A 22,062-nucleotide genomic window follows, 5' to 3' on the forward strand; every position below is an offset into this window, starting at 1 on the left:
GGAAGACAGGGACGCTCCAGTACATTGGTGGAAGACAGGGACGCTCCAGTACATTGGTGGAAGACAGGGACGCTCCAGTACATTGGTGGAAGACAGGGACGCTCCAGTACATTGGTGGAAGGCAGGGACGCTCCAGTACATTGGTGGAAGGCAGGGACGCTCCAGTACATTGGTGGAAGACAGGGACGCTCCAGTACATTGGTGGAAGGCAGGGACGCTCCAGTACATTGGTGGAAGGCAGGGACTCTCCAGTACATTGGTGGAAGGCAGGGACGCTCCAGTACAGTAGAAGGCGGTAATCCACCATAACGTTGGATGCCAACAGCCGATAAACCCCACAGAAGAGGAAGAGGCGGGGGCGACAACTGTAGCTGGTACACACCGGTAGAATGTCCTTTGCCCCTGCCTGTCAGGGACTGTTTTCCCTCAGTTATGTTAATGACGCCAGGGACGGTGTTCAGCGAACAACATTGTGTGCTAGCTTAGCCAGCTGCTCCTAAGGAGTACCCAGAAGGCAGGAGGCAGGGGCGACGCCGTGTCCTAGCTAGCTAACCATCAAGCTAGCTAGTGCACAGTGGTGCTAGCACACAGTGTCACCCAGTCTCCCACCTGCTGTGTACCGGTAGCTAGCGGTAGCCGGGGGCAACACCTGTAGACAGTGTCCTTTGCCCTCGCCTGTCAGGTACGGTTTTGTCCGGTACACAGCAGGGAGGTGGTCTTCTCACAGAAACGTCTGTAGTGTCCAAACGGTTTGGCCTACGGACTCTCGCGAACACGATGGTGTTCTCCTTTTTGCTCCACATCCCCCTCAAGTCCCACAGGACTCATCTGAAGCCGGTAACGCTGATGTGCCAACTTCTGTCTGTAGCGTCCGAACTGTTTGGGCTACACTGTGGAAAGGGGAGACTCTCACGAACACGATGGTGTTCTCCGTTTTGCTCTATGATCTCCACAAGAGTCACGTGTCCCATACGAATGGATGAAAATACAGGGGTAGTTTTGTGCCAACAAAAATAAGGGGTTAAATATGCATCCAAAAAAACTCAAATATTTCTTGAGGTTTCTTATATCTCCTAGTATATAGGACAGACACTTCAAAAACGTATTCCTTATGATTCATTTTTTTGCTGTTCTTTATGCCATTCATGAAAGTGTTGTTCAATGTGTTTCTATGGGCTATAGCAGTAAAGGCTCAATATTTCTTTGATACCTAAAGGGGTCCTAAAATTCAAAATCAAATACCTAAATGATCCATGGTACTGTAGGACCATCTTAAAACAATTCCATATCTTAGCTTAGTAGAAACCTCCCCCAATGGCTTAGACTTTTAGAGGTTAATAGCAATAGGCTACAACTGGCTTCACAGCTTCACTGTAAAAATAGAATGCATTGCAGCGGTACTTTGAACATTTGGACAATATTAGTCCACACAGCCAGAAGGATGCACTTTCACGCTAGGTTTAAGATGTCATATTGAAGCTTATAGAGACCCTATAATTACAATTAAAGATAGATACAAGTATCATGAAACCTCTAACACAAAATGTTTTAATTTGACTTGGTGAAACTTTTTTTTACCTGCTTACCCCTTTTTCCATGTGGTTTCTTCCTTCACACATTCCATTAAATGATGGCCTCTTCCTAAATAATTGGTCAAATTATCAAGTCATTAATTTTTGTGTATGGTTTCTTAGAAACAAGGGCAGTTCAACTTACCACACTCTCCCCTACAGTAAATTCGTATCTACAGTTATTATCTTCAGGAGCCCTCCAGGACCTGATACCGAGCAAATGTTTTAGATTGAACCTCTGTGAGTGAAGACAGAGCAGAAGAGCAATACACCCAGCCATTCAACGTCATCGGAATGTTAAATGTAACAGATCAAACATAATGGTCAGATAGAAAGATACCACTGTTAGTTCACTCTCCACTGAGATGCCGGAGGTTGATGTTTCAGAAAAGTCCAGAAAAGATCAAGAGCTCTTTGTCCTCTCCCTGTATAAACGCCACATACTTTGGTGGAACAGAAGACATGATTTTTCGTAGACGGCACAATCATTATACCTTTGTTGAGATGGCTCCACTTGGAGAGCTGCTGTGCTGTTATTCCCTGCAGCCAGACGAAAGGGCAGAACGGGTGGTATGATATAGTTATGGTGGAGGCAGAAGGTGTGCCCGGCTTGTACAGTAGACGCAGCTGGCTGCAAGCCACAGACAGCTGCAGCATGGATCTGGCCCCTTGTCGGTCTGCTGCTCATGGCTTCCCGTCGGGTGGCACCACACCCTGCAGGAGACCAGGAAGACCCATCTGCCAGTCCAGGGCCTGGCCACTATGGTCCTCTCCAAGCTCCTGTCCTTCTATCCTCCCTCCCATCCACCACCCACCCAGGCCTGGCCACAGCCCTCTCCAAGGCCCAGTCCCTCTAGCCTCCCTCCTGTCACCACTCACCCTGGCGGAGACAGGGACATGCATGTTAACACCGTGACCGGGAGATGGTGTTGATGAAAATCTCTACACTGCCCTCACCCTCAGGGCTGTGAATGTGCTAGTGCCAAACACACTGTATGTCCAACTCAACAGAAGGTCTCTTCAACAGTAAGGTCTGTTCAGGCATTCTAATGACAGACTAGAGCAGTGAGTCCTGGTATATTGATTAGATTGCCTCCATAGCGGATTTACAAAACAGTGCACAAGATGAGAAATAAAACAGACAAAAGTTTCATGATAAATTGCATTGCCAGAGTTATATGAATCGGGTTGGATTGGCACGGTATGATTCTACCCCATTTATCCAATTTCCTTTTCTTGAGCCTGTCATTTGCAAAGGTAATGGACCTCATAGATAAGTTACTCCTCTGTCGCGCGAGGAAATGTGTCACATATCTTCATTGTAAGACAGAGCAGTGTCAATCTCAACTCTATGTGAGGGAAGGTCAGAGTGTCAGTGTGTTGAGACCAATGACTAGAATTCTCATGTGCTCTGAGGAAATTGCTACTGTAGGATTAATCTCACTCCCTGGCCTTGGTGAGCCAGTCGCTGTTAAGGAGACAGGCCTATACAGGCCATGTTGTACTGTCGCTCCAATCTTTTCCTGAAAGCTTTTGGCTTTGTGAGGAAGATCCACAAGAAAAACACTGCAAAGGCTGTGTCAGCGGAAACTGCTGAAATTGTTTTCCTTCAGCACCTTATCTGTGGAAACAGAGGTCAAGGGTATCATTTACAAAAAGAGACAAAAATAAAAGGTTAATATATAATTCACTTTTCAAAGATATGCTAGTTTTCTGATATGCTTCAAATTTTTCTGGTCTTGACACATTTCACTGTAAGGAAATAAAAGAAAATAAGCTAATAAAACTGTTTATTTAAATCTTCAAAGTCATATGTTTTCAATGTATCCTTTAATTTGTCTTCCAATTGTTACTGATAAATGTAACTCTCAAAATGTATGTTTGTATAGAGCAGGAGCAGCTCCCATTGGTCAAATGAAGTACCTCCAATACAGACTCCACAGTGGACTGGTGGGGTGGGGTGTTGATCAGCAAGAAAGAGGGAGGCAAAGACAGTGAAACAATATTTTACATCCAAAGACAATTACTTCGGGGAATTCGGCCTGGACTGTTTTAGGCATAGAGATCCTATAACGTAAATTATGGTAATTTATAATTGTTTTTTTGTTGTCATGTTGCTAGGAAATGAACAAGCTCTACATAAGCAATTGTCTCAGCTCTGAGGGTGTATGTTTACTATGGGCAAGAATCCAGGGAAATACAACAGTCAGAGATCAATATAATACCACCTCTCCTCTCTTACACCAACACAGAAAGTCAAAACACAGAACAATTCCAATGGAAGTTTTTATTTTTTTTTAAATTCGAAGAAATGAACAGAAATAACGCTTAAGTAACAATGTACTGAAAAAAATATTTTTGGCTTTAACAAACTCTACAAAACAAAAATATAGAGGAAAGTTTTCATAAACTGGACATACAAGTTACCACTGGCAAATGTGTGGCACATGTAAAAAAAAAAAATTAAAAAAAAAGTAGAATATTTACTCTTATATAGATATCTCTATGAAAATCTTTTGTTTCTTCAAACGATCTGTACAAAACTTCTGTCTTCATAAATTACTACTTTTCAATATAACTGAATAACTATTTAACATGATGGTTAATTAAATGAGCTTTTCCTTCTTTATGCACCCTTCCAACTCTTGACCCAGACTCAGTTTGGCACTTGGTTCAGACATTACTAGCAGCATAACCCTCACAATAATTCAACAGTATTAGTTATCAGTCTCAGGCGTTTCATAGAAATCTCAAGTATAGTCACAATGGCCCTTTACTTTGGTAACTCAACTTAAGCTGACTTCAGAGGAAATGCTGCTGCAAGTCTGTCTGGACTCTGACAAAGCAACAATGATGTTCTCAGGAGCACAGATCCAGGAAATACCACAACTTTCAGCTTTTATTTATCTTCAACCACTTTTATTAGCCTCTGGAATCTGGAATTGTGATGAAAGCAGCAGTTCTACTTTTGAAACTATGAAACTGAAATTCTGAACACAACTAAAACACGCTCAACGCACAATTTTCCTCCGAATGACAATTATTGTGAAGAAAATCAAAAAGTATTAAAAACAACCTGAAATAAAACAAGTGTATATTGCCAGCTCCTGAGCATGGCGTTTGGTCTGGAAGGGCGGGCTGGACCTGCTAACCCGGCTCAATACAGAGGAGAAAGTAAACTCTGAGGTAGATAACTGGTCAGTCTGTGCAACCATCAGGCCAGAACATACCATCTATTGGCCAGAACACAGGCTTCTGGAAGACAACTTAATCATAAAGCCTGTTCAAATCTACTATGATAAAAAATTATCAAACTTTAGCAATAACATTCTGTTGCACAATGTTAAAACAAATTATTATTGTATTTTTTGAAATTTCATAGTTTCAAACTGTCTTCTTTCCTGGTTCAATTCGTTTTATAACGTTGCATTTTCCATTTTTCTGTAGTGACGAAATCAGTGTGTGGCACTTGTTGGATCCAAATCGTCCTTCATGCTTGTTTGTGTCCATATTTTCCCATAACACGTATGACAACTGAATGTAAATGTACAAAAAAGGCACATTCTCCAAACTGCAATCTAGTCTGGCAAAAAGTCAATTACATCCTGGTTAGAAAGAGAAATTAAACTATTTCCTCAATTTACTAGCTCACAGTTCTTTGGTGAAGTAAATCATAATTGAAAGTGCCGAGCTTGTTTGTTTCCTATCAAAGAGCTGGGTGCAATAATATCTACATATTCATCTCATTTTTCCCCAACTAAAACTCCATTAAACGTAAGTTGCACTGGAAGGCTTTGATAAATCGAAGTTTGCCTCTTTGCATTTCAACTGAAAGTGAAAAAGAACAACAAAATCCCCCAAAAAGACACAACCACACCCTCCCTTATTCCATCCCCACCCCTAGAAGCTCATTTTAGGCTAATCTACAACACCAAGTAATCAAAAAAGGCAAGATTCAAAATGTGATAATTCAACAGAATTTCTAGCACATTCAAACAACCAGAGACATTTAAGGCCCTGTGATTATACAAACATTACATTCTATTAAAACATCATCAGATTTAGGGGTAATTTCACTCTAAACATTTTTTTCTTGAAAACTTCTACTTTAGATTCATTTTCAGAGGGGAAAAGCAAGAACATTTAAGCACAGCAGATTTATTTTGCTATACCAAAGGAAAAGCCCTATTTCACTGATTTACAAGGCAATAGCTCTCACCATGACTTCCTCATTTCTAGCCTAGGAGGTTGCCTATACAGCTACTGTAGTCTAGATGGAAAGATCAATCTAGACCACTAAGATAAATCACTTTACAATAAGAAACATTTAACACGTCACCATAGCAACACTCACACAGCAAGCACAAAACATCATTTTCAAGATAAATAATACAACTTCAGAAAGTTCTATTTCAGTACAAAATAAGAGGAAAAACTCAATTAAAATTATAAAAAAATATTAACAAAAGACATCTTTACTATCATGCACCATAAACAACAAGTCACATGGTCCTCTATAGGTTCTTGCATCCATGTGACAATTCTTGGTAAAAAATAAACATTCTTTCTTTAGTAAAATACAACTACTTTTTCTTATTTTTTTAGAGAATTTGAATCCTTTGATGAAATGAATCACTTATTTGCACCTCATGGGACATACCAAAATTGTCTCACTTGTTTTTCTTATCACAAACAAAAGTAAATCATTGCAGAATTCTGTACAAAATGGGGATAAATCCTTAACGCACAATCCATCACCAGAAGCAGCCATGATTGTTTCAACTGTCACTCTGTCTTCTGGGCTCCTACCACACCTGAGGACACAACCAAGACAGTTAAATGATTGTATACTCTGGTACTAAAGCCTTGTGCACATTTGCAGTTTGAAGTGACTTAAATCCTATTTTTTAGACTGTTATTTGGCATATCGTGTTGCTCACTAGCTACTCTGTTTACAGTTTGACAAGAACATGTGGTAGATAACTAGATGTTAATTGTTTACAAACAAATTAGTGAACATGCTAGAGAGCTAAACAGCTACCTAGCTAGCTAGTTGACTGGTGTGGCTAGCCAAAAAGTACTCGTTTTGAAAGTTGTATCTTATCCTATGAGGCTTTAAAAGTGTTCTTACACTATGATTTTGAACATTCAAAGAAACTGGGAAACGTCCATGGCAGGCATTGTTGTTACGTTAGCTTGCTAACCTCTTGAGTGATAGGAAGCACGAGCACCACCTCTAATTAGCCTGCACCACTGCGCACACAACCGTCATTACTATGACAACTAGCCATGTCAGCAATTTACTGCTGTCTGAACACACACAAACCCCGATTTCGTCACTTGTAACTTGCTGTTTGGTCAATCAGAATTTAAAAACCGATCATTAAGCAATAAGGCATGAGAACGCGGGGATTATCGTTGCGAATAACTCCCGACTAAGAGTTGTTCTTAGGCCCAATGTGGAGAGAAAGGCCTGGGGAAACAGCCCTTAGGGGGGAGTTTATAGGCTATGACGATTTCCAACATTAAAAAAAGATTAACAATATGTTTTCATAAAAAAATGTATTTTAATGAGTAAATTAATTTTCTTTCATCCTTCCACCAGACGATATAGTCTGAGGAAAAGCCAGTTGTTAGTTCTGAGATGGTGAAGTTGCTAGCCAAACAGGCAGGCCATTCATTTTATTCATTCTATTTGCAATGGCTGCTATGCCAAACAAATCATTGGCATGTAGCTACGTAGGCTAGCTACTTCTGCTTTGCTAGCTAGCCAACTAATAATAACTCACAATCACACCCGGCAGCTGAAATGACAGCAGACTCTGTGCATTTGTTTGTTTTACCTTTGTTTATATTGCCATTTCTATGGATATATCCACTCTAATGATCCTGATAAATGAATTCGCCTGGCTCAGAGAAGCCGTCAGTCTCTTTTGGACATGTTCATATGGCACAGGGGAGATTGCAACATTGTTGCACATGTCAGAGAGGCAGGCAGCAAAGTTTAGACAAACCTAATGCTAGGCTTACACGCATGGGAAAATGTACATTTTAGTCATTTAGCAGACACTCTTTTCCAGAGCAATTTACAGTAAGGGGTGCATAGATGTTTTGTACTGGCTCCCCGTGGGAATCAAACCCACAAGGCTGGCGTTGCAAGCGCTACGCTCTACCAACTGAGTCACATGGGACCATAAGGTCTTAATGCCTTTTGCCAGGGGAGATTACGTTTATGAACGGCCTGGCTGGGCTGTGGCACAGTGGACGCGCATTGACAATTGACATGGAACTGTTAACAGGCATTACCTGGGGATTGTGGTGAATAACTCCCTGCTATCAACCAATCAGCATCCAGGATCCAAACAAGCCACTTCATAATATAAAACATTTACCCACAACCATATAGGCTAGGCTGAAGACCCTGGTCCCAAATGGCACCATATTCCATATGTAGTGCACTAAGTCTGACCAGAGCCCTATCTGTACTCGTGTACTATATAGGGAATAGGGTGCCATTTGAGATGCACAGCATGTATGACATAAGGAAAAGATCCCACACTGACTGTACCTCCGTATTACTTGGTTTGTTGGTAGGTGTAAGGGGAATGATCACTTGATGACTCCACCTGTTGTTGCTGACTGTTGTCCTGGAAGGAAAATGAAGCAGTTTACCATCTATAAATACATGAAGTGTTATCTACGTGAATTACCTCTTTAATCTAGCATCTATAAACAACCAAGTAGTAAGTATAGCTAAAATCTTATGGGCCAGTTTCACAGACCTAGTCCTGGACTAAAAATCATTCTTAATGGAGATTCTCCACTGAAATAACTTTTGAGTCCAGAACTAGACCTAATCTGTGTCTGGGAAACTGGCTCTATAGGTACAGCTAAGGTACAGGACAGCATAAAATATGATTCATGAATAGTAAGTTAATCACAAACCTCCACTGGAACATTTGTGGCCTGCATGTGTGTGTACTGGGGAATATAGGCTCCTTGCATAGAGTTTGCAGCCATGTACTGCACACGGAAGGACAGAACTGTGTTAGCATACATCCATCTAAAATGCACTATATACAATGCAGATTCCGACATCAAATGTACTTCTTGGGCCGTATGTAAGCATCTCAGAGTAAGAGCACTGGTCTAGAATCAGGTCCATGTTATCTTATTTATTAGGATCTAAAAGGCTAAACTGATCCTAAATCAGCAATCCTACTCTGAGATGCTTGATTCATACGGCCTTCGCTCTAATTATACAACACATGAACACAGTTTAGACGTATTTGACCCTGTGACCCCAGATCTCTCACCGTTCCTGTGCTACCCATGGAGAGATGACTCATCTGCTGAGTGAGAGGGCTCATCATGGATGTAGGCTGTAGTGACATAGTATGGTCCATAGAGGGCGATATCACCGCTCCCTGGGACAGAGAGTGTGAGAGGATGAGAGCACGGTAGCAGAGGCACACAGACATTCATGGATCCTATATTTCTTTGTACGTATAACAAATAAACGCTACACATATCCACGAATACCATGCAAGATCAAAATGTCAGAAACAGAGGAGTGAGAGACAGTGTAAGAGAGAAAGAAGGACAGACCGGCACGCTAATTCCTATGTAGTGCACTCCTTTTGACCAGAGCCCTATGGAACCTGCTCGAAAGTAGTCCACTGAAAAGGGAATAGGGTGCCATTTGAGACGCAACCATCCTGTTAAGTCTCTGGAACTAGTCAGGGCAGATAGGTGGAGCTGGAGAACGTTGGAATAATACCTAGATTAAACCCTTCCCTTCCTGAATCATGTATCATTCCACAAGGGCATGCCCTCTTTTAGGTTTCAGACCGAGAGAGAGAGAGATCAACTGAGCTCAGTGTGTCAGACTTCATATCCTATGGCCACACTGACTATAGAAGTCACTGGATGCATCCCAAATGGCACTCCATTCTGTATATAGTGCACAACTTTTGACCAGAGGCATAGGCATTACATAGGGAAGAGGGTGCATTTGGGAAGCAGCCGCTGACAATCTTGGGCACATGGAAGTACTTGTAAGAAAAACACCCACTGGGAACCACTATTTCCTTGTAAAAGCAGGTACGACTATATGGCACAGAACAACAATTACTCATCTCCCTACTAAATGGAATCAGTCATCAAACACAAGATGTTTGAAGCACTTCCAACTTGTCCTGTGGTGAGTGGTGAGCATCACCAAGAGAGTCAGGCATCCTGGTTCTAGTATTTCTCTCAACACCTTAGTGCCAGTAAATCCCAGAGTGCCCAGTCACATCCTGTATGTGTGTCCTCACTACCATCCATCTTCATTTTTCACCAGTGGTGAAAAGTACCCGATTGTCATTGAGTAAAAGTAAAGATACCTTAACAGAAAATGACTCAAGTAAAAGTGAAGGTCACCCAGTAAAATTATACTTGAGTAAAAGTCTAAAAGTATTTGGGTTCAAATATACTTAAGTATCAAAAGTAAATGGAATTGCTAAAATAGTAAGTATCATAAGTAAAAGTATAAATCGTTTCAAATTTTAAATATTAAGCAAACCAGACAGCACCATTTTTTTTTTACAGATAGCCTGTGGCACACTCCAACACTCCAACACTCAGACATCATATACAAAAGAAGCATGTGCTTAGTGAGTCCGCCAGATCAGAGACATTAGGGATGACCAGGGATGTTCTCTTGATAAGTCTGTCAATTAGACCATTTTCCTGTCCTGCTAAGTATTCCAAATGTAACGTGTACTTTTGGGTGTCAGGGAAAATGTATGGAGTTAAAAGTAGATTATTTTCTTTGGGAATGTAGTGAAGTAAAAGTAAAAGTTGTCAAAAATACAAATAGTAAAGTAAAGTACAGATACCCCAAAAAACGACGTAAGTAGTACTTTTACTTAAGTACTTTACAACACTGCTTTTCACCTCCCTAGTTCTCCTCTTTTCTAAACATAGAGCAAAGGGAACACCTGCAAACAGCTGATCTACACCTGCCCAGAGTAAGAAAGAACAGAAGAGAGAGGAGAGAAGGGAATGAGAGAAGAGAAGGAGAGGAAAAGCAAGACATTCCAACAAGAGAAGAGAAGAAAAGAGAAAGGAGAAACATTTACATTCCAAGGTGAGGGAAGAAAACAAGGACAGGAGTTGATGAGAAAATAAGCAGGGGGCGTGAAAGAGAGGGTCAAGAAAGGTTGTTTATTTGGGCTTACTGGGTGCTGCATGATGTAGGGCTGGTGAGTAACCCAGGAGGGATTCTGTACCTGGAACATCACACATACACTCTGTAAACACACTGGCACAGCACAGGGCACAGGGCAGGCACAGGGAGAGAGCTATTTCAGGAGCTCACATGCCTCTCTGTTTGGCTCAGCACTACAGAATACGCCCCAAATGGCACTCTATCCCCTATAAAGTGCACTACTTGTGCAGTACTTTTGACCAGATCTCTATAGGCCCTGGTCAAAATTAGTGCACTAGGGGATAAGTTGCCATGTGGGACACAGTCCAGGGAGTAAGGCCATAGTGACCTCTCACAGCCCCAGCCCTCTAAGGAGAGCCCTCTGAGGTAAGTGTCATAAAAGGTTAATACATACATATAGACCTGGTCAATTACAGAAAGTGTGCATTATGGCTGTGTAGAATAGTGATGCTACTCAAAGCCATGCAAACCCATCCATCCATATCAATTGAATGAGGTAGATGCCAACCTGGTACGTGGAGATAGGTGAGAGATAGGGAGACATGGACGTTTGAGCAATCATCCTGTTTCCGATGCTGTATGGAGACGCATAAAATCTGTAGAGGGAAATTCAAACGTTTCTAGAGTCCTACACGCCACAAAATGATAAGACTTTGATTGGATTGATTCCTTACTCACAGTGTACGGCAACAACAACAAAATGCTGAATTGACATTAAAAAAAAAATGGCAGTATGAACACAGTGGATTTGTTGCGGTGGCTCTTACCCGTTTTGCATAGCCGCTGTGGTGGTGTCGTACGTGAGGGTCATTCCAGCCTGGGGACATAGAAAAGAACAAGAGAGCTAAAATGAGACCAGATAACTCATACCCTGAGGCAACCCACACACACAGTCACATTAGCCTTAAACAAATCTCCCCTTGACACCTGTGGAGACTGATTACTGCACTTACACCTCATAACTCTGTCAGAGTTCTAGGTATAGGATTTAACCTTGACGTTGGTTTATTAAAACTGGAACGAGACAAGTTTTTACACATCTAAACGCCATTCCTATAGATGTGCTCTTCCGTGTGCAGCAATCCCACTCCATCTAGCATGCATGCTGAAACGAAAGCACTCACCAGTCTAGCATCGCCGTCTCTAGCCCACGCACGGCTGTTCTGCAAAAATGTATACTGGCTTTGCCTCTTTTTCTGCCCGCCGTCAGCAAACTTACACAGTAAGGGCTCCGGTGGCACTGGAGAGAAAGAAAGAAAGGGAGAGAGAGAGAGACAAAGGGAGAGAGAGGGGCTTCACAATCACACAAACACTACTACAGTATGCATGGTGCTGTCTGAATCGCTTACTGGGGAAGCAGGTAGCCCAGCGGTTAAGAGCGTTGGCCCAGTAACCAAAAATTCCCTGGTTCGAATCCCTGAGTAAACTAGGTGGAAACACTGTTGATGTGCCCTTAAGCAAGGCACTTAACCCCAATTGCTCCCGTAAGTCGCTCTGGATAAGAGCGTCTGCTAAACAATGTAAATGTTACTATACAGTCATTCATGGAAGCTGACTGAGCCTGGGAGTGTTTTTTTAGCCCGACTGAGAAACACAGACATCTCATTTGTCAGCTGGGGCCCTGTAATCCATGTCCTTTCCAAAAAGGCGGCAGGGCCGGTGGACACTATTTCAGTCGATTAATCCAATTAAATAGCTTAAACTGGCAAATAAGGCAGCTCTCCAGCCACAGAAGGCCGCTCTTCACTCTGCCTCTTAGTAGAGGGTCCATGGCACCTGATTCACTAGGGCCCTGGTCAACAGTAGTGCACTATATAAGGAAAAGGATGTCATTTTTGGACACAGACCCAGCCTCCTGAAGGGACCACAGATCCGCTGCTTGACCACTCACTGTATTGGTTCACATCCCCATGAACCAATAGGCAATCTACCTTTGACTATAATTTGAAGCTGTTTAATAAAAGAGCTAACCCTTGAGAGCCAGTGCAGCTGCTGAAAGGGTGAACAATTATTGGTTCTTAAGAAATCAGTCCCTTACCAGTAACTCCAGGTGGTGTCTTAATAAACTTCCCGTTGAAGTGAGAGATAACGGAGTCACATTTCTCTGTCGACTCCATCCTGAAATATGCAGGAGACGAGAAGTTACACTGCAGAATCTCATGGTGGCATCCTACACTGCTTTATGTTTTTAGACGGAATATAAATGCAGACCTTCCCAATAAATGCTTTTCTAATGGGTCAATATCCCGGGCTTTAATCTTGGTTGCAGGTCCTAGACCTAAATGTAATGTAGTAAATATATCTCTGCTCTGGATCATTGGTAACATGCATGCAGGCAGGCAGGGACTTGACCACACACCCTCATAGACAGACAGACATTCCTATGAAGCAAAGATAGTGTTTCTGCTTTGTGAATCAAGGGCCTGGCCTCCCTTTCAGGTTAGTCAGTCAAGTGCCCTGTTATGTGAGCGTGAAAGGAGGAGGCCCACGTTAACACTATAATTACACCATCCCAGTCATAATGAAACTGATCTTCAACTGGCACTTCAAAACATTAACTCTTCGTTGTCCATTAAAATCCACGGCTCACCACAGTGTGTTCACTCATTCTCTCTGGGGAAAAGTGGAAATACAATAACTCCTGGGCTACAATGGCTATAATGGCTATAACTATCTCTAATCAAGCAATGTAGTTGTGAATTTTGATTACGTGAGAATACATTTTTAGTCTGATCTGTATGTGCTCTTGTAAACTCTGTCGCTATCCTTGCCAAGCCAAACATTGGTTTTGCACGACAGTGAATGACAAGGAGTTGGCGTGATAGCACAAATGGACCGGCACTTAGGCTATCAATTTCAGTCACGTGAATAAAAACGCCATTCAGGAATGTTGGGTTGTGGCTCCAGTTCATTCTACTACTAGTGGCTGACCTTGCAAAGCCCACTCCTCTACTGGTTCCATTGGAGTCCCTCAGTATTCGGGTAGAGATGACCTGGCCAAAGGGCTTGAGCATGGTCTCAAGCTCCTGCTCGTCCATCGACAGCGGCAGGTTGGAGATATACAGGTTGGTTGGGTCTTGTTCTTGTTGCTGCATGGTGATAAAAGACAGGAAGCATTGACGTGTTAACGGCACTTAAGAACAACCTTGACACACCTGGAAAAAATATCTCAAACACTTAAACTCCGTCTCTTTATTGGCATCAATTTCAGTTTCAGGCACGGCAGTCATATCCCTTGAATAATTCCTACTCTCTGTCTGTGTCCCAAAATGCACTCTATTCCCTATATAGTGCACTACGTTTGTCCAGAGCCCTTGACCAGGGCCCAGTAGTGCACTTTATAGGGAAGAGAGTGCCATTTGGGACACCCTGAGACCTCTTTGACTACAGTGATGCCTCTTTCGACCTCCGCTGTCTTTGTCTGCCTGGGTTTTTAGCTAATAAAGGGTCACCATGAATAGTGATTTGCATGCAGCACACGGCTGGTTGAGACCCACATCAGCTGATTTCTTCCTGTATTTCAATAGCATCAGCAGAAACATAAGACACGGCTACGGGTCCCCGGGGAGCAGCCGCTCACCATTAATATTCATCAGCGTCCTGCCGCATCCAGAGCCCAGCCTAACACACTCGATTGGATTACTAAGTTAATACGCTGACAGAGAAATCTACATCCAACTATTAGGAACAATGAATTGGCACCACACAGAACAGCAGAGCAAAGCACCCAGTGGAGGTGTTCAATCAGAGGGATTGGTGAGGAGTTGAGGGAGGGATGGATGGAGGAAGGGAGGAGTGTGTTTCAGCACTCAGCAGCAAAAGGGTGTGTGTGTGTGTGTGTGTGTGTGTGTGTGTGTGTGTTCTGCTCTAATAACTCTAAAAAGCGCTCTAGAATGAAAAGAGGGGGGTGGCCATCAGCAACAATCCTCCCTACTCACCACGCGCACGCGCACACACACACACACAAATTATATTCAAGGGCAAAAAGACTGCCTTACCATTTTATCCTTTATGGCTTACCTAAAGGGTAATGGTAAAGCATTCATCCAGTTAAATGGCCTTTAAAACATTTATATTGAATAGGCCACAGATATCCATTCAGGATCACAGGCTGCCTACACAGGAAGTATGGAATAGACGATAGACGGAAGATCAAACTAACTTAGTCAACACACACGACCTGTATTCCACAGAGAATTTCACTAGTAATGTTTTCAGTGGCTCAGAGGGAGGAATGAGTGTAGAATAATTACCACATGGTTTACCCGTGAGTCATCCCGAATAGGAGTTCTCTTAGTATAAGCCCCGACTCAACTCCTAACTCCGCCACCATCTGACAGAAATTAGAGAGAGAAAAAGCCTTTCTGTGCGTGTGAAGCGGTTCTTAAAACGTAGGGACCGAAATTTGGCGGCAAAATAAGACATCTGTTTGGGCAGCAGTGAATGGGGTCACCAGCAAAACAAGTACTGTGACTAAGGCGTGCTCATTGAGGGTTATGTCTAGAAGGGATACAGATTTTTGTCAAAATGTACTTTTTGGAGCAGGTTTAGGAGAATTTACGGAGCAGGTTAGGAGGGCCAGTGGCGGCTGAGGGGAGGAGGAGGGGTGGCCTGGCAATTGCTTGTCTAGCCGGAGAGGGAGTCCGTCCAAATGCTGTGCTTAGGCCACAGGTTTATTATTACGATCAACCGTTCATGTCCAAAATAAGTGGGAAAGTAGACCTCACTCATCTGTCATTAGTAGGGGATGTTCACGTCATCCTAAACAAGTTTATCCACTTACAATAGTATGATACAGACACATTGTATCATTATTATGTTATATTGTACTCCTTCTGTAACATGTTAGAAATGGAGAATATAAGTATGCAATCCATCTAGGAAAAGGAACATATCTAGGTGGAAATACCATTAGGAGAACATCAACAGGAAACCCCCATCTGCTGACTTCCTACCTGCCTTTGAAATAATAATGAGTGAATGCCTATTAATTCCCGGGCACAAAGAAAATACCTTTGTTTGGGGAGTTCATTAAGCCCAAGCAAGTCCTGGTAATAATGAGAAAAAGTTAACTGAAAAGGCACCGGCTTTTAAATGGCCTTTACCTTGAACAATGTCTAGATTAAATTTAGGCATTCCTCACAAAACGGCTTTTTTTTTAATTAAAAGTTAAATAGGTGCACAGAGGCATGTCAAAAAGCAGAGGATTTTGAGGATTCCTGTTTAGGCTTTGCGGGCCTGATTTCCACAACTATAACTGGCTCGGTTGCCATGGCAATCTCCAAACGATTTACATCCCTTTCTTCTGTCCAAGATTGTAAACTACCTTGTTCAAAGTTATTACAGCCCCTGCTGGCCCTTTGAAGACCAACCATGTGAATTCTCTGCCCAATTGACTCCCACCAGAAACTGGCCTCAAAACTGCTCCAGTAATGCTTTACCCAGCTCAGTCTGCCTGACACATAGGACTTTCAAAGGACATTCTATAACAGGACAAACTTGCTACACGTACGCTGTTCATAACCCTTTCATTACAGTCTGTCTAGTAAGTCAGGCCTTTTTAAAGTGACACAAGCTGGTGTGACTTCAGTGAGTAATGCTGCAGCAAGCTAGATCGGTTACACGCAGAATGCAAGGCTCATGACTCATGCTTCTCAAACTAATATCCCTCTTCACCACTTAGTCTTAGTCAAAGTTTCACATTACTTCCATCCTCTTTTGCCTCCAAATTTCCACAGCAATGCTTCCAGGAAGCTTGAGAAAAAAACCTAATGGCTCATCTAATTTATAGACTTTACTTTATTACACTGTACACATATGCTGTATGTTTATACAAGCACGTGTGAATCATTTTCCAGTCATTTTAGAGCTAAGATTCTGGGAGACAAGAATATTAGGCATTGTGTCAAAAAGCAGCCTTCACCTGTCCTGCCTAAAACCAAGGGGATCAAACTTGTCTCAGTGCCAGTCGGCACTGAACCCATTAAGACTTTCCAGACCTGGAACACCGTTCATTGACCGTCACATCTTCTTTGGATGTGGAGCGGGGAAACAGGAAAATATACTGTATTTACCAACAATTTGTGCCTTGGTTGGTTGTGCTCGCAAAGCCCAATTGGCCGGAGCCGGGTTTGGAAATGCCTACCGGGGAACAGTGGGTTATCTACCTTGTTCAGGGGCAGAACGATAGTTTTTTTGGACCTTGTCAACTCGGGAATTCGATCCAGCAACCTTTCGGTTACGGTCCCAATGCTCTAACCACTAGGCTACCTGCCACCCCAAGGCTAGTGAAAAAGGCTAGTGTAGGCTAGTGCAAATGAGTCCTTTGAACAGACAAGATGAGCCTCCTTTAGAAAGGACACACTGGATGTGTCCCAAATGGCACCCTATTCCCTATATAGGGCACAACTTTTGACCAGGGCCCTAGTGCACTAAATAGGGAATAGGCTCTCATTTAGGATACGGCCTGCCCTATATGCCTCCTTTAGAAAGGACACACTGAGTCCTCTCTGCTCCTGCTGAGGCTTAGACACACGTCCCCAGGGGGAATTCCTTCTCCGGCACGTCACCCTGTTGTCATCGCAGAGTATCACCAGCCTGTTCTCTCCACCCAACAGTCTGCCTGTCGGCGCCACTCACCCCTGGTGCCCCTCCAAAGTGTGTGACAGGATGCCTTTAGGAACTGTCACACACACCACCACCACTCACACACACGCGAACACAAGAGCACACACACACAAATGGAAGAGCACACACACACACACAAAGGCAGGAACACACACATGAACGCAAGAGCACTAACACAAACACAAGCAAGCTAGCACACGCACACACACACACACACCTATGGGCTCATGTTACTGCACAATGACCACAGAGTCACAGGGGGGCTGCAGACAAACTTGAGAGGTACACATGCAACCCGGGCAGGGAGATACATATTCATCTATGTAATGCTGGGTGGGTCAGGTTTTTGCTGCCTGTAAATGGACTACCAAAATACATTGAAGACTGTGTATTGTCAGGTGTTAGTGTGTGAGAATAGGAATAGACTGCAAGCATACCCTCACCTTAGCCATCTGGGCTTGGACCCCGCTGGTCTTCAGGGCAGTGACAGCTTTCTGAGCTGCAGCAGGGCTATCAAAGTCCACAAAGCCGTAACCTGAGGGACAGAACACCATACCACTCAAGACACTTCTCACTATATGCGTTACACAGCCTACCTGGAAAGACTGCATGGCACAACCATGCTACGTAATGCATCATTTAGCTTTATCATTACTATCTTCTGTTGGCAATGTAATTAAACATATAACAATTACGGACCCTAGTCAAAAGTACTTCACTACATTTTTACATATTTATATATACAGTACCAGTCAAAGGTTTGGACACACCTACTCATTCAAGGGTTTTTCTTTATTTTACTATTTTCTACATGGTCAAATAATAGTGAAGACATCAAAACTATTAAATAATACATATGGAATCATGTAGTAACCAGAAAAGTGTTAAACAAAGAAAAATATTTTTACATTCTTCAAAATAGCCACCCTTTGTCTTGATGACAGCTTTGCACACTCTTGGCATTCTCTCAACCAGCTTCACTTGGAATGCTTTTCCAACAGTGTTGAAGGAGTTCCCACATATGCTGAGCACTTTTTTGCTGCTTTCATTCACTCTGCAGTCCAACTCATCCAAAACAATCTCAATTGGGTTGAGGTCGGGTGATTGTGGAGGCAGGTCATCTAATGCAGCACTCCATCACTATCCTTCTTGGTCAAATAGCTCTTACACAGCCTGGAGGTGTGTTGGGTCATTGTCCTGTTGAAAAATAAATTATAGTCCCACTAAGGGCAAACCAGATGGAATGGCCTATCGCTGCAGAATGCTGTGGTAGCCATGCTGGTTAAGTGTGCCTTGAACTATAAATGAATCACAGACAGTGTCACCAGCAAAGCACCCCCACACCATCACACCTCCTCCTCCATGCTTCACAGTGGGAACCACACATGCGGAGGTCATCCGTACACCTACTCTGCATCTCACAAAGACACACCGGTTGGAGCCAAAAATCTCAAATTTGGACTCATCAGACCAAAGTACAGATTTCCACCTGTCTAATGTCCATTGCTCGTGTTTCTTGGCCCAAGCATGTCTCTTCTTCTTATTGGTGTCCTTCAGTAGTGGTTTCTTTGCAGCAATTCAACCATGAAGGCCTGATTCACGCAGTCTTCTCTGAACAGTTGATGTTGAGATGTCTGTTACGTAAACTCTGTGAAGCATTTATTTGGGCTGCAATTTATGAGGCTGGTAACTCTAACGAACTTATCCTCTGCAGCAGAGGTAACTCTGGGTCTCCTCATGAGAGGAGATTTCATCATAGCGCTTGATGGTTTTTGCGACTGCAATTGAAGAAACTTTACGAATTGATTGACCTTCATGCCTTAAAGTAATGATGGACTGTCGTTTCTCTTTGCTTATTTGCGCTGTTCTTGCCATAATATGGACTTGATCTTTTACCAAATAGGGCTTTCTTCTGTATTTGTTTGTATTTTATTTAACCCTTATTTAACTAGGCAAGCCAGTTAAGAAAAAAATCTTATTTACAATGACGGCCTACCCAGTCCAAACCCTCCCCTAACCCGGACGAAGCTGGGCCAACCAATCACGGCCGGTTGTGATACAGCCCTGGATCGAACAAGAGATCGAACCAGGGTCTGTAGTGAAGCCTCTAGCACTGAGATGCAGTGCCTTAGACCACTGCGCCACACGGGAGCCCAAACAAATGATAGTCCCACTAAGCGCAAACCAGATGGTTATCGCTGCAGAATGCTATGGTAGCCAAGCTGGTTAAGTGTGCCTTGAATTTTAAATAAATCCCTGACAGTGTCACCAGCAAAGCACCCCCGAGCATCACACCTCCTCCTCCATGCTTCGTAAAATACAGAGAATAGTGTGCCATTTGGTTGGCACTCTAAATCTCAGGTCAACATTGACGTCTACAGCAAGCAGAAAGTGACAGGATGTGATTGACAGCCACCACAGTGAGGCCAAGCCAGAGGCCACCATGTTCTGTGGTTGACCCCCACCTCTAAGAGGCCCATGGTGGTCAGTCAGTGACTGGTGGTGAGGTAGTGTAGTCTGCCGAGGGGAGCAGAGAACGGTGCTGAAGCTGCAGATTGCAGTGATGACGCCCAGGGCTCAGGTCAGTTCACTGTCCCCCTGGGGCTACATGCAGGCCAGAGTCAGACCTGCAGTCCCTCCCTGCCCTCTGCTCTGCTATATTTGACCATCAAACAAGCTAACAGGTCCACAGCAAACTCTCTGCTCAATGTGGAATCTAATTACAGATTCTAGTTTGATCTTGGTGATAAACAGCACAAACCAAGTATATGCTGAATCGGAACATTCTGATGTTTGTTTTTATGAATGGCAAATGTTCATTTGGCTTTCCAAGTTGGGATTTTGGGGAGTTTCTCAGGTACCTTTCTTCAAGCAAGCCGTGAGTTCAAGAAAAAATTGTCATGCAAGATGAAAGGATGTTTCTCAGTCGCCACCTGTGATTAATAAGGGTATAATAATCCCCAGCAGGACAGTGACCAAGCTTATTTCCTAGCCCATCTGTGGTGCGTGCTGGCTGGGCTGTGCTTCAATGTCATTGCGCTTCTCACTAGTCAGAACAGGGTGTTGGGCCCAGGGCTGCAGCCAGAGCCAAGACTGTTTGTCACTCTCCAGAGGGAGGGGCATGAGCTGTCACTTCCTCTTGTGATCCCCCCCATAGCGCGCTGCACAGTGACAGACAGCCAATCAGTAAAGGGACTAAAATAACATGAAGTAGTGGCAGCCTTTTGCCAGCCTGTCTGTCTGTTTCCTGATTAGACCAGCCCCTCTGAGCCACATAGCTGTTGGATGACTGAATGACTTCAACAAGGCAGAGCCAGTACACTGTGACACTATTGGGGTGCCAAACCCACTGCGTGAGTCAAGAAGGCCTTAAGCAAGAATCTTCATTCATTCCTTAGCATGGCCTTTGTCTTTAGTACAATAGCATTAGGAGGATTATGGTGAAAATCCTTTGCGTCATCATATCACAAACTGGAAGTCTAAGTCAAAGCTCCAAAGCCTTAACACTGATCTCCTGCTTTACAACGAGTCATTGCGATACCTTCGTACAGTATCCTCTCAATGAAGATGCATGTGATGAGTTTTTATTGCTTTAAGCCTAGGGGTTGTTATGAGCATGACTTCTTGAGTTGTGTGCAAAAATAATAATAATAAAAAATCTGTTAGCAGAATCAAGTTAGCAGAATCCCGACTGTTAGCAGAATCCCGACTTACTGAAAGTCTTCGTAAAAACAGAGGAAGCCATACACACCTTTACATTTGTTTGTCGTCTTGTCCAGGATGGCCTTTGTTGATACAATTTTGCCATACCTAAGAGAGGAAGAGAGAAGTATTTTTAGTTGTGTTGCGTTATGTCCCAGACAGAGGGAGCCTGTTATAAAAGACAAAAAGAGTGAGGCTTGCACAAGAATGTATGACTTCACCAAAAAAAAGCATGAGAAACAGGAAGCCGTTTGTTTCCATGTGGATTTGAGAATCTCTGCGCGCTGGAGCAAAGGTTGCCGTGATTTTTACCAAACGACAGAATCATGGAGGGTTACCTATCCTACATAGGCATAAGGATGTCTGACTCGTGAAAAAGACGTACCGAGAATCAGAAAACATTTAGGAATAAACTTGAATGAAATATGCATTACACACTGTATATTTACGATTTCTTGACAATGCAGGCACAGGGGGACTGAGTAGCATTCCAAAGACACATCCTGTGCTTTAACAGTTATTTTGTGCACTGTGTTGCTGCTGCTGCCAGCTCTGACAAATGAACTCAGCGGTGACCCCTAAACACTGGCTGCACTGCATTTCCTTTCAGCGCTAAGCTAGCTCACTCTATTCAAAATGAATAGCAAATCAGTACAAAGAAAGCAACTGCGACATATATCGCAACTTTCTCTCTGTACAATGATGAATGCAACCAATAACAACGCACAGACGCCAGGCCGTAGTAGTAAATGAGCCTCCCTTGTAGTAATCAGCGCGGCAGACAAATGGTTGATGAGGGGATTGGCTCTCTAGACGGAGGAGGAAGTGTGACCTTTGACCTGAGCTGGGAGGCGGGCAGGTGGTGGCTTTATGAAAATGAGGCCTCCGTCCCGACCGTGAGTCATAGATATAACCGATTGTGACAGATCTGGTTGTGTGTCATGGTGT

The 22,062-nt window shown here is 43.2% G+C and overlaps 1 protein-coding gene across 13 annotated transcripts in view; it reads right to left on the minus strand.

Annotated features, from left to right (window-relative positions):
- Window positions 1–3,840: 3,840 nt before the first annotated feature.
- LOC139397422 (RNA-binding motif, single-stranded-interacting protein 1-like) overlaps window positions 3,841–22,062 on the minus strand; it is a 50,955-nt gene continuing 32,733 nt past the window's right edge. For 3 of the 13 annotated variants that reach the window (XM_071144185.1, XM_071144184.1, XM_071144158.1), the window contains exons 3-14: window positions 21,164–21,222; window positions 17,856–17,947; window positions 13,717–13,874; window positions 12,824–12,903; window positions 11,910–12,025; window positions 11,553–11,602; window positions 11,294–11,381; window positions 10,796–10,846; window positions 8,888–8,953; window positions 8,517–8,594; window positions 8,140–8,218; window positions 3,844–6,385 (exon numbers count right to left, since the gene is read on the minus strand). In XM_071144185.1, the coding sequence (XP_071000286.1) occupies window positions 8,147–8,218; window positions 8,517–8,594; window positions 8,888–8,953; window positions 10,796–10,846; window positions 11,294–11,381; window positions 11,553–11,602; window positions 11,910–12,025; window positions 12,824–12,903; window positions 13,717–13,874; window positions 17,856–17,947; window positions 21,164–21,222 (910 nt within the window). In that variant the 3' untranslated portion in view covers window positions 3,844–6,385; window positions 8,140–8,146. Of the gene's footprint in view, window positions 6,386–8,139; window positions 8,219–8,516; window positions 8,595–8,887; window positions 8,999–10,795; window positions 10,847–11,293; window positions 11,382–11,552; window positions 11,603–11,909; window positions 12,026–12,823; window positions 12,904–13,716; window positions 13,875–17,849; window positions 17,948–21,163; window positions 21,223–22,062 lie in introns of all 13 variants that reach the window. The other 10 variants (XM_071144181.1, XM_071144156.1, XM_071144153.1 and 7 more) reach the window with 6 other exon arrangements.

Source organism: Oncorhynchus clarkii, chromosome 3, assembly GCF_045791955.1.
Source record: "Oncorhynchus clarkii lewisi isolate Uvic-CL-2024 chromosome 3, UVic_Ocla_1.0, whole genome shotgun sequence".
NCBI classification, from domain to species: Eukaryota; Metazoa; Chordata; class Actinopteri; order Salmoniformes; family Salmonidae; genus Oncorhynchus; species Oncorhynchus clarkii.